The 12797-nt window shown below is 46.1% G+C and overlaps 1 protein-coding gene across 2 annotated transcripts; it reads left to right on the top strand.

Moving 5' to 3' along the window:
- The first annotated feature begins 647 nt into the window (after positions 1–647).
- TACR2 (tachykinin receptor 2) lies at positions 648–11490 on the top strand. 2 transcript variants are annotated; one of them, XM_023930148.2, is made up of 5 exons: positions 648–1588; positions 4803–4997; positions 8173–8329; positions 9006–9202; positions 10371–11490. In XM_023930148.2, exons 1-5 carry the CDS (start codon positions 1185–1187, stop codon positions 10618–10620), a joined length of 1203 nt encoding a protein of 400 aa, XP_023785916.1. In that variant the 5' UTR covers positions 648–1184; the 3' UTR covers positions 10621–11490. The 2 variants fall into 2 exon arrangements, with proteins under 2 accessions (XP_023785916.1, XP_023785917.1); XM_023930149.2 differs by lacking the exon at positions 10371–11490 and having other exon boundaries at positions 1038–1588; positions 9006–9206.
- Positions 11491–12797: the final 1307 nt, after the last annotated feature.

The following is a 12797-nucleotide window of genomic DNA, read 5'->3' as shown; positions in this document are numbered from 1 at the left end:
CCTGGCACAAGCTGCAGCTCCAGCAGCTACGGGAGCTGGAAAAGCACTGCCAACCCAGCACTACAGGCTGAATCCTGAATCCAGTAGGAATTCTGAATCCTGAAGGCAGGTCTTTGTACCTGAAACACCTTCAGCTCCCAGTCAAGCAGGCACGAGTCAGTGCCAAGTACTCTTGGAAATCTCAGCCTCAGTGTGTCACTTATGTTTACCTTTGCCTTAGAGCTGACAGCGAGCAAGAGCAGTCAGGGGGTTCCTCTTTCCTATGAGATCCCAAAGTTTCTGCATGTGTGAGGTCACCAAGTTCCTCCAGCACACACTGGGAAAGGGGGTGCAGCCATCCAAAGGGCAGGATCTTGCTGAATTGCATGGACTATAGTTTCTCTCTCGCTGTGAGAGCTCACGGGAAGTCAGGCAGGGTCCTGGAAACACGAGGGCTGCGGGACTGGCAAACCTGGCAAAGTGACTACCCTTGCATGTAAGCCTGAAAAATCCTGACAGAGCAGCGTGGCCACTGCAGAGGTTGTTCAAAACTGAGTGGAGCAGGGGGAGGAAGCTTCACATACCTCTTAGCCACGTTTCATTTGATGTCAAATTGGTTGTTTAGTTTTTCCCCTGCAAGAGACTCCACCTCCTTTCAAAGTCCCCTTAAAACCTGTTGAGATTTTATCCCAGTGCAGCTCCTGCTTTGTGCTGAATAGTTACACAGGGAAAGAACAGAAAAAAAAAAAAAAAGTCCCCAGTCCCACTTGCAGGGGATTCAGACACCTGGTGCTTTAGAAAACTGCTGCCCTGACAAAGAATTTCTGCTTGGATTGAAGTGTTTTCTTGTCCCTAAAAGTAATCTAAAGGAAGACATTGCTTGCTACTGGCCTGGAAAACACCTTGCTTCCCCCATTTTTTTTTCTTCCTGTTTTAGAGGAAAAGGAAACTTGAAGAAAGGAGTTTTTCTTTAGTTTTTGCTCTTCAAGCATAGGTTAAAATGCCAGGGAAGGAGGAGGAGGCCCTTGGCATCGCTCATCTCCTCCTGGAACTGCATTGCATCACTTGGAAAACAGGACGAGACGACATGAGACAGCTCATCCTGATATCTTTTTAAATGCAGGGAAATTCATACCACCAGCATCTACTGCAAGGAAATGAGCAGATGCCAAATTTTCTTTTACACTTACAAGAAGTGAAAAGCCATGGGCGTGTTTCCCGTTTTTAACGCGAGCAACGTTTCGCAGGCCGGCTCCTTCGAGGACAGCCACAACTGGACGGCGGCCACCCAGTTCACCCAGCCAGGATGGAGAATTGCTCTGTGGGCCATCACCTACTCCTTCATCGTTATCACATCCATCGTTGGCAACACCACCATCATCTGGATCATCCTGGCACACAGGAGAATGAGGACCGCCACCAATTACTTCATCGTTAACTTGGCCCTTTCGGACCTGCTGATGTCCGCTTTCAACACCATCTTCAATTTTATCTATGCCAGTCACAATGTCTGGTATTTCGGAGAGGAATTCTGCAGGTTTCAGAACTGGTTCCCCATCACTGCAGTGTTTGTGAGCATTTACTCCATGACAGCCGTGGCTGCAGAGAGGTAAGAGGCGAATGGAGAAGATGAGGGCTGATAGATTCCCTGTAAGTCACAAAAAAATCATGGCAGTAGTTCGTGCAATTGGGCCCCCATTCTGTCAGCTGCCTTATCAGCGAAGTGGAAGGAGTGCCAGATTGTGGGGTTTGATACTGATTATGGCGTGATCTTCTGGGGTTTTTTTAATCCCTGGTCTGAATCACACACAAATCTGTAACGAGTGGAAGTGGCTGGTATTTTGTTGTTCCCACATTATTGATCATAAATTGTTTCTCAATCTTCCTGAAAACTCTTTTGTGGCTTTGTCAGGTTTTTTTAAACCTTGAGATGGATATATATGGAAAAAGGAGAATATGCTGGAGGCTGCTGAAACTATCAGCAACCCTAATCCTGCTGTGCTTCCAGCAAACCACCAGAAATAATGTGAATTAGATTAGAAATGGCAGAGTCTGCTCCCCTGGTTCACTAGAACAATTTATTCTGAGAGGGAGGGAAGTAATGACAGTGATTCTGTTTGACTTCTGGGGCAATTTGGTATTTTCATAAAATTCACTTCTAACTGCCAAATCACTTTGACTTAAGCTTTAATTTCTGGAGTCTGTCTGTGTTTGCAGCTCATTGTTAAATAGCATGAAGCTGTTTTCCTTTTTACTAGAAAGTGGCTAAAAAGCTGTGGGAATTTCCTCTCTTGAAGGCAATGCTGTGTGCAAGAAGCAGAGGAGGTTATTTCCCTTTAGGCTCTCTCCCTCCTTCCTTCCATCCTTCCTGTCTTCCCTTTCCCTGCTGCAGCCTCATGCTGAAGGACTTCCCTGGGGCAGCCTGACCTGGTGTCCTGCACTCCTTTATCAAAGCCCTGCTGTTGACTTTGCAGTTTCCTTCAGGTTTCCTGTGCTCCTTGTCAAGGCTTGTTGGTAACTGCTATTTTATACACCTTGTCTGACAAAGAATATTTTTTAAAAGCTGTTTCAGCCTGTTGTCATGTCTTCCTACTCTTGTTCCCCGGGGTTTTTTGGTGAAAGCACCTATATAGCCAAAACCTCTTTAGTCACATGGCACAGATCAGAAAGAAAACTTGGCACCTCACTGCAAACCATATTTAGCTATTCTTTGCTTAGCCTTAAAATAGATCCTGACACGGTCTCCTGGAAACTCAACGCTTCCATTTATTGTTAAGAGAACTCGTGTCCCCTCCAGCTCCAATGTTTACCTTCGATAAAAACAACATCTTCTGAAGTGGTTTATTTTAAGGAAGGAGGCTAAGAAGTGACAGCTCCAAGTAGTTTTTCTCTGCCATGGAGAAGTCCCTGGTGATATTGCTCACGGTTGGGTTTAGGATCACTCAGTTTCCCCATCAGCAGAGCAGCTGTTCCCACTGCAGCACTCGAGGCAGAAATGCAGTCTTATCGATCAGCTCCGGTTTCACACTCCGGTTAGCACTGTCTCCTATGACCTGTTTGGAAATGTACAAGAGGACCCAAAATTCAGCATGTTTTGTCTACATGTCTGAGGACCAGAGAAAGAGGGCTGAGACTGTAGTCCCAGCATCCTGGGATGCCATGGAGAGAGAGCACGAGCAGCCAGGGGGGCAAAGGCTGTGCTGCCACATAGCAAGAGAGGCCAGGAGATCTCAGCAGGTTTGATAAATCTCCCAACTTGCAGGAACTCGCCTAAAATCGCAGCTTGCCTCGGGGGTGCACGGCTGGCACAGTGGGAAAGCCTCCACCCAGCCCTGTGACACCTTTGATGGCTGCAGTGACAGCACAGTGGCTGGCATCATTTATTCCCAGGACTTGCCATTCACTGAGGGCCACAGATCATCGTTTCAGGCACTTCTCTGAATATCCACTGGTGGATTCCTCCCTGAGCACTGTGTAACACTGCCTATGGCAAGCTAAAGAGAGGTGACATGAAAATTTTATAGCTAAATAAGGCCCTGCTGCTGTACAGCCCTGGATTGCTCACTGTCCTGCAGCAGCAGCTGGGCAGAGCTCCCTACCAACAGCCTGGCCAACAGACAGCACAATTTGTCAGATTTTTGCTATGAAAACTAGGAGGCAATGGGCATTTTCCACTCTGTTTTGCCTTTGTAACAACCATGACAAAGAATAGGGAAAGCATGACACAAAATGAATAATTGATTATGTACTCGTTACAACACCGTGCATTTCCACACAGGCAACTTAAAACCAGAGAGCGCCTCTGGCTCATGAGTAATCCAAGAGTCAGATGTGCCATGAGGGCTCTGAGCAGGTGTGGGATGAAAGGGTCAGCCCTTCCCTCTGCTGCAAGCACGAGTGCTCAGGCAGTCACAGACAGGGGCAGACAGCACCAGTTTCCCACAGCTAAAAATCAGTATGGAAAATATCAGGGTAAAGGATACTCCAGACCCCAGCCTGCTTTTGTGCTAATATGAAGCATCAGAGATTGACATAATTAGAAGGAAAAAGCATGCTTATCTGGGCTTTTTTTTGGTAAGGCACTTGCAAAAGTAACATTAAAAAAAAAAAAAGAAGAGTGAGAATACTTTTTGGAAGGGCCTGAAGTGGCAGGGCAAGGGGGAATGGCTTCACACTGATGGAGTGCAGGGTTAGATGGGATTCTGGGAAGAAATTCTGCCCCTGTGAGGGTGGTGAGGCCCTGGCACAGGGTGCCCAGACCAGCTGTGGCTGCCCCATCCCTGGAAGTGTCCAAGGCTAGGTTGGATGGAGCTTGGAGCAGCCTGGGACAGTGGAAGGTGTCCCTGCCCATGGCCGGGGACTGGAATTAGGTAATTTTTAAAACACCTTTCAACCAAATTCTGGGATTCTATGAGAAATTCCATAAGGGCAATGCTTGCAAAGACCACGTGCAGAAGACATGAAGGACTGCTTCCTCCTCACACCAGAAGCATCCATGCATGTGGATTAATAAATCCTGCCCTAAGACTTGCAATCATTCTATTCAGAAAGGATTTAGTGCCTTATTATTTACGACCTGGAACCTGTCAAAATATTAATATAATTAATTATATAATATAATTGTATTAATACAATTATTAGATATAATATTTAATCTAATATATAATCTAACATATATAAAAGATATATATATATTATAAAGCTCACTATGCTGTCCTGGTGAGTTTTACACTTGCTGCGTTTGTTGTATGGATTTCAATCTAATCTGTTGTATAAATTTCAATTCATGATTTCACTGTAAAAGCACTACCTGTTTCTTGCAGGTACGTGGCCATAATTCACCCCTTCAAGCCCAGGCTGTCTGCTGGAAGCACCAGAGTCATCATTGGGATAATCTGGCTGGTGGCATTCGGGCTCGCCTTCCCGCAGTGCTTCTACGCCGAGATCACGATGGACAACGGAGCCATGAAATGCATTGTGGTCTGGCCCGATGATGTTGGATCCAAGCACCAGCTGACGTAAGAGACACGATGAAACTCCCAATTCAGGCAAAACTTAACCAGGGAAATCATTTCATCTCCCAGCTGCTGACTATGGAGAGTGCTGGGAAAGAGAGCAGGAGAATGTGGGGCTGGGGCAGCCCATCTAAATTCAGTTAACTGTGGAAAAACCTGCCAGGTGGTCATGGTTCAGGTTAATCCTGAACCTGCCATCCTCCCCTGCTTTGAAAAGTGGTTATAATGTCTAGAAACCCTACACACAGGGCTTGGGGAATTTAAGAGAAAGCAGTGTAAAAAGTCTCTAAACAATCAATAAATCCTGGTTTCAAAGATTCTGGATTTTCTTCCTCCACCAGGCAGGAGGAAACTGGGTATCTTTAATGCTGAGAAGCCACATAATAAGTTACAAATTATGCTGCTCTTTGCAGGGGTAGAAGGAATATAAAAGCCAAGAGCAGCATGTTTCAAACATCCTAAGGTTTTATAGCGTATTTATCTGGGCACACATCTGCTCTCCCGAAAGTCCCTGAGCCTCAGAGCGATTTCCTCCTGCTTGAAAGCAAGATTGTTCCAACAGATGAAACAGGCTGTACCCTGCATTCAGGGGATCTGCTGTGGTTGCTCATCATTCAAAGCACATTTCAGAAATTTACCAAGCAGAACATATTTATACCAAGTAGCAATGGAAGAACTGAGGAAAAGGAACGAATCCATTAACAAATCACAAATAATTTTTCAAACCAAAACCCACTGTGATGGCTTTTGCCCTGCTCCATGCACGTGGGACATTTTCCCTGTTCAGTTTTCATCTCTGGCAGACAGCTGGATGCCTCCTCAATTTATTATTACCAAACCAACTGATTTTCACACTAACACGTGCCAGGTTCCACCACCTTCGTGTAACTCTGGCCAGGCTGCAGCACATTCAGGCAGTGGTTGCCAGTTGTTCCAAGAGTAAAATCATTCTCAAACCTCTCATGCTGGGTGAAATTCCTCCTGGGGGCTCCTTTTGGAACTTGCTGGGGAGCAAAGTGTGCCAGGCTCCCATTGATTGAGGAGGAGGGAGAACAGATAACCAGCAATACGTGAGTCACTGATGATTATTTCATTCAGATGAAAAATGTGAGGTTTATTTCTCCCACATCCATGGCGTGGAAAGGATTCAAATGAGTTCCTCAGCATGCTGACAAAATCCCTCTGAGCTGGAAAGGCTGGTCCTGAACGTGGCAAACAGCAGGGCAGATCCTTCCTGGGATCTCCAGCTGAAGAGCAGCAGCTCCTGACCACAATACCCCACTCACCAGCTCTCCCTCCTCAGACAGCCTCAGATCCACTGGTTTTGGTCTCTCTCTTAGAAAGCAAGTTGGAATCATTGCTCCCCAGAAATCATACTGAGTGATGGATTTGTTGGGACAGATGCCTGCAACATAGACCATGGAGAAAAAGCAATGTGCAGCCATTCATATACTAGTCCAAATAACAAGGAAGAGAAATACTAAGAAACCCAAAGAAAAACAAAAAAAACTGAGAACTGGGCTCCTGTGTTGACTGTGTGTCCTCTGAATCCTTTGCAGTTGAGTAAACCCATCTTTCAAGATTTCTAGACTTCAGAGCAAAGGAAAATCCTTTTCTGCAGGAAAGATGTGTATAATTATGACAGAAAGAAGTTAGAAAAAATACTACTAATAATTTTTAAAACCCCAAACAGGGCACTACAGACCACCAGCACCTGATAAATATTGAATGTTAAGGATATAGAAGTTTAACCAGAGTAAAGAGCCTTAACCACAGAGGTTAAGGAAACACAGAGGATATTTCTTCTAGTGACAGGTTAACTTTGCAGCAAAGTAGTAAAGCTATGAGGCAAAGTTTCTTTTTATGTGTGCTCAGACTCTGGCTCCCATCCTCCCTTCCTTCTCCCAGGATGGGAACCCTCAAAGGGCTCTGCTGCACTCCACACACAGTCTCAGACCTCCCAAAGAGGAACTCCTCTGAGCACAATGGTAAAAAGTAGAAGACAGGCAGGGACAAAGTCGCCATATCTCACAAATATAATATTTTTCTTTATGCAGCCACCCCAAGGAACAAACACCCATTTGAACAGCAAAGCTCTGATGTGAGGAGTAACCCCAGAGCCCTGTCAGACTGAGAAAGGCCATTTGTACCCACCCAGCCTTTTGGGGTCACTGCCAGCAACGTGTGCTGGAGCCCTCCTGCCCAATCTTACTTCTCACACTGTTTATGTTAACTTGACAGCTGCTGTGATGGAGAGAGCAGGTTGTTCCCTTCCCATAAATGGTGGTTGTTCAAACTAATCAGCCCCCAGCATGAGGGAACCAGCAGAAGTTTGTGGCATGGAAAAACAAGAAAGGGCTGAGGTTAAAATACAGCTAAGGGGATGCCAGTGCTTTCAGCTGGAGCAGTGACTGAGTGGCCTGTTGGTGGTACATTATAAAATAAATTAAAAATAAATAAATGTATAATAAATATATTATAATTACATAATATATTACACAATAGATTATATATTATAATATACATATTATCTATAATATATAACATATAATATACATAATAGATAATATCTATAATAGATCTATAATATATATAATATACATATTACATAATAAATAGAAATAAATAAATATAAATAATAAGTAAATAAATGAATAAAACCAGCCAGCTACACAAATACAGGCTACATCCCTTCCTCACTGTCTGCATCTTTGTGCACCCTGTTTGCAGCCAGATACCTTTTGCAGTCCCTGATCTGGCTCTTTTCCACCACTGCCACTACTACATTCATCAAGTTACTCTGTAATTTTTGGACTATTCCTTTCCCATACCTGTGATTTAAGGGTTTGTAGTTTAACCAGCATTTCTCTCTCTCCCCCAGCTGCAGTGGGATAGTAAAACCCAGTGCAGGTGGCCCTGGACTGCAACCCTCTGCTAAAAGATAAATGATGTTACTCTGTCTTGAAAGAGCAGAGAATCCAGCCCAAGAATCCCTCATCACACCATAAGAGAGATGAGATTTTGCTGTTTACAGAAGTCCCTGTAACAATAATTAGAGACAAAATTTCTTCTTTGTGGTTTCACTAATAGGAGCCAGCATGTGTATCCAAAAGAAAGTTTCTGGAGGAGCCCTCCAAGAGCCACACTGACTGAAAAACTGCTTGTTCTTCTCTTCCAGGTATCACATTGCTGTGATTGTGTTGATTTATTTACTGCCCTTGATGGTGATGTTTGTTGCATACAGCATTATAGGAGTTACCCTGTGGAGCAGCGCGGCTCCAGGCAACCACCTGAACAGAGTCCACTACGAACACCAAGTTAATGCCAAAAAAAAGGTCAGAAGTGAAACTTAAGTACAGTTACCCCCAGCATACCAGCCCTGCTGGCTCCAGCTCCAAAATGGAGCTTGTGCTTGATACAAAATCCTGTGGGATTGGGCTTGAAGGGTCAACAAAACATTTTGGGGTCTGGGGTAAAGGGCATCAGCCTGCAAGTTTAAAAAAAATGGTGACTGCGTGCACCAGCCAGCCTTCAAGGAAGAAAGACTCACAGCAGCAGGCTGGCTGCCAGCAGCCCTTAGAGAGAAAAGCCTGGTGTCCAGAGAATCCACATGCTGCAGGATAAACCAGGGTAAAACTCTGGAGAGAGCAGAGCAGTCTGGGTGTGACAGCAACGACCTCGTTTCCCTGCTCATCTCCCTGGTGTAGCTGCAAGCAGATCCTCTGCAGAGTCCACTGGGTGCCCTGGGAAACATTTGCTTTAACCCCCACCCTGTTCCCATCACCAGGGCACTCCCTCCCTGCTCCAGTTCCCATCGCCAGGGCACTCCCTGCCTGTTCCCAGTTCTCATCACCAGGGCTGGTTTCTTTGCCATAGCAGTCCAGGTTTACATTCCACACACGGCATTTTGGGAGGGCAAACCAGCCCCAAAGTGAAACCAGCACTTCCCAGTGCCCCAGCAAGCCCAATCACCCAGAGCCCAGGAGTCACCCCTTGGTTTTGTTTTCCTAGTTTGTGAAGACGATGGTGGTGGTGGTGATCATTTTTGCTGTCTGCTGGCTGCCCTATCACATATACTTCATCCTGGGGAGCTTCAAGGAAGACATTTACCAGCAGAAATACATTCAGCAGGTGTACCTCGCAGTCTTCCTCCTTGCCATGAGCTCGACAATGTACAACCCCATCATATACTGCTGCCTGAACCAGAGGTGAGTAGTGTGGACATGTGTGCTCAGAGAAAACTGAAATCTCAGCCTGGGAAAACATAAATCTCTGGAGGTGAGAACAGCTGTGATTTTCAGCTGCAGGCCAACTAGACAACTTACCCTGTGCCAATAGTGTGAGATGGGATATGGAGATATGGAGATCTTAACTCAGCCCTCAGTATTTTCTGTCTCTGGATAAAGCACAGGCAGCAGGCATAGGATCAGCACAGCCACATTTGCACACATTTCCATGTGCAGACCATCCTGTTTCCAAGGGAGGAGTCTGCAATCCCTGCATCGCCTCTGCTGAGCTAACGCTGGGCTGCCTCAGCCACCTGCTCTCCCCAGCACAGTCCTGGGCTCACCCCCATGGGTGGGAAGCAGGAGCAGCCCACGGGTGATCTGTGGAGGTCCCATCGGGACGTGTCACCACGAGGGAGCAGCTGGGGGAGCACAACCCCAGCGTGCCAAGAGATGTCCCTGTTGCTCTGCGCTGGGAGGGCTGCACCGTGTGGAGCGCAGGGAGCTGCTCTTGCTGCCCGCGGGTCTCCGTGCCAAATCCTGCATCCATAACCCCCATCCCTCTTCAGCCTGGCTGTGTGGAGCTGCAAAGGCAAGAAATGGTTATCAGCACATTTCCTGTGCAGTTTCACCCAATGTTTAACTCCAGAGCGATGCTGCAAGGCTCGCTCCTTCCAGCGTTTCAGTGAGCTCACAGAATCGTTTTGCAGCCCATCCACCCAAGCTGTATCTAACATGAAACACACAAATGTGTCCTCCCCCCTCCTCTCCCAGAAAGCAGACGGCTTCCTAGCTTAATTATTCATAGTTGTTTTTAAAAAAAAGCTCCCAGTGGGTAAATACATATATTTTCCTCAGATGTTGTGTGTCTCACAAATGTGGTTACCAGCTACTACTGAGCGCATCAAACACCCTGCCCTTTCACTGAGTTTAAATGTTTACTTAAAATACAAGGAAATCTGATCATAAACTCCTAATACACCTCCCTCTGTGGTTTTATGCATTTAGCTTTTCACCTCATTCCTTTGATTTCAATAGAAGTATTTATTTCCGTAGTCATTCACAGGTAGAACCAAATCTCGAGTTTGCTCATTCTCTGAGCAATTAGGAAGATCACTTCACCCTTTAATTGCTCTTCTCACTTTTACAGGTTTCGTTCTGGCTTCAAGCTAGCCTTCCGGTGGTGTCCGTGCATAAAAGCAACAGAAAAAGACAAACTTAAACTTATGTCCCCATCTCTCTACCAGACAACCCACAGGAAGTCAAGAACAACAAGTTTCAACACAGAAACTCAGCTGAATGAGAAAGAGAAGACATCGTTTACCCTCACCCAATCACCACTTTCATTTCCTGCTTCTGGCTCCATCCCCATACACCATGCCAAGGCAGCAGATCTATAGAAGCCTCAGGCAGGTCTTTTTCTCTGGACAACTGTTTCCTACAGGACTTCTTTGGATGCCATCAGCATTAAAGGCAGTGTGTTGGTAACTTTTATATCCATGTAGGTCAAATTATCACCCAGCTACAGATACGAGTTAAGCCCTCCCTTACATCAACAGCTGCAATACAGAACAGACATCAGCCCCAGGAGGTCAAAAAAAATCAGCAGAGCAGATCTGAGGCAGCGCCAATCAGTAGAATATAAATTATTCTCTTCTACACTGTCATCTCCTGATTTCTGTTCCACCAAGACACTTAAATTCAGAAAAGAGGCGATGGAGTAGAAAGGCTGGGGCTCGAGTGGCCCAGCTGGGATGGACCCTTGTGTGGGCAGCCCCAAGGCAGATAACACCGTGGGGCAAAGCCTGTTTACAGCAAATACTAACACATCCAGACTGAAAAATCCAGCCTGCCCTCAGAATTTTCTGAATCCTGGGATTGTCACACCTGTGATTTCACCGGCAGAAACAGTCCCTGAAGATGCTGTCTTCGCATGGATTTCTATAACCTTGTCCCAGAATATGATGTTGTTTTCCTATTAAACTGTGCTCAAGTGATTCCTCCTTCCCGTGGGTTGTGGTGCCTAATTTGGAGAGCAAGGCTCCCAGAAGGCTGTCAGTCAGGAACCAGGGATGCCCACTGGCTTGTTCAGGGCTCATGGATCCAACCAGAATCCACCTGCCTTACATCCTTTTAGTCCTAACAGCAGTGGCCCACCCCTGTCCTTTCCCAGACAGTCCCTTCACCTTCCCTTTCCAGACTTACCCCATATTTATCCTCACTGCTCTTCCCAGATATGAAAATAAAGGCTGAAATATGTCATCTTCCCAGCCTGAGGCATTATGTGCAGGCACACAAAACAGGAGAAGCTGAAATATAAACATTATGTAAAAGTAATACAGCATTTAATAGTGGTGTGATAATTAGCACCTCACAATCACCTTCACCTCTCATGGCAGGTTTGTAAATAATATCACGGAGCCTTACCTTACCAATTAAAAAGCCCCTGTAATGTTCACAAGATCCAGTTATTTGAAATATTCTCCTTTGCTCTGTGAAAGCCAAACTACAAAGTGCTGCCAGGCTTAAATTCTGCTGTAAATCCAGAGAAATCCAGGCTTGAACTGAGAGTACTCAGGGATACGACTCTCCCAAGCCTGTCTCAATACAGGAGCGGGATATATGTTCCTTCTCCACCTCTCCACCTCCCTGGCTCTGTGGAGAACAATTATGTTATGCAACTCCTCCCACTATTGGGACAAGAGAGCCCAGTCTGAGAAAGCTCACAATTTTAAATCACTCCAGCAGATAGTTTCTAGTCCAGATGTTCCCTGGCCAGCCCTCTTCCCCAGGCCAGCCTGTTCTCCCCACAGCTGCAACTGCTGGGCAGAGGCATTTGCAGACAGCCACCACCAAGTCATTCTGCCAAAGGGCCTGACAACCATCTGGGAGGGATGCTCTGCCAGGCACACATCGCTGGGACAAGGATAGACATGGCACAGACCCCTGCTCTGAGGAACTGAAGGACACCTGCCCACAGAGCTCAGTATCTGGAAAAAGTGAGCTGTACTCCCCCTGCCCAGCTGGTGTGAGTCTAAGGCCTTTAAACTCTGCAGCTTTGTAATGCAGAGCTCTTTAGACCAAACAGGCCTATCTTGAGCATCCCACCTTCCCCCTCTTCCATCACACCTGAACAGCCAGCCAGGGCCTATTCCAGATGTCCCAGTGTCACACACATGCCGCCAGTGCATCCCCCTGTGCAGTCCCTGACTGGCAACGATGTTTTCTGACAGCTCAAGGCATCTCCTTCTCTTGTTGGGAGCAGAAAGCAGAGGATCATTTCTTCACCATCAGCAATTCCCTGTGTCCTGGTGGACTCACAGCACAGATTCATCCCATAGACACAGCAATAGTTAAGGCTGCCCAAGGCAGGCTACTTGATTCCTGTGATACATGAGGAACACCAAGTACATGCAATTCTTCATATGAATATAGACAGCATTAAATACCACACAGCAGTAAAGACATCCAGGTCAGCAGTAAATCCCTCCCCTGCATGTTTACTTGTGCTCTAAGTAGCAAAGCAGTCCCTGCAGTCAGTGAAGAAAAACACTTGAAGAATCTCATTTTTATGGCA

The sequence above is a fragment of the Cyanistes caeruleus genome, chromosome 8 (genome assembly GCF_971803275.1).
Source record: "Cyanistes caeruleus chromosome 8, bCyaCae1.hap1.1, whole genome shotgun sequence".
In the NCBI taxonomy this organism is placed as follows: domain Eukaryota; kingdom Metazoa; phylum Chordata; class Aves; order Passeriformes; family Paridae; genus Cyanistes; species Cyanistes caeruleus.
The sequence above is the reverse complement of the archived record's forward strand: the minus strand, read 5'-3'. Positions and strand labels throughout refer to the sequence as shown.

Bases quoted from the DNA above. Each gene is read 5' to 3' on its own strand.
- TACR2 (XM_023930148.2), top strand. From the start codon at position 1,185: ATGGGCGTGTTTCCCGTTTTTAACGCGAGCAACGTTTCGCAGGCCGGC. The intron at 1,589-4,802 runs GTAAGAGGCGAA...TGTTTCTTGCAG, and splicing joins ACAGCCGTGGCTGCAGAGAG to GTACGTGGCCATAATTCACC. The intron at 8,330-9,005 runs GTCAGAAGTGAA...TTGTTTTCCTAG, and splicing joins AAGTTAATGCCAAAAAAAAG to TTTGTGAAGACGATGGTGGT.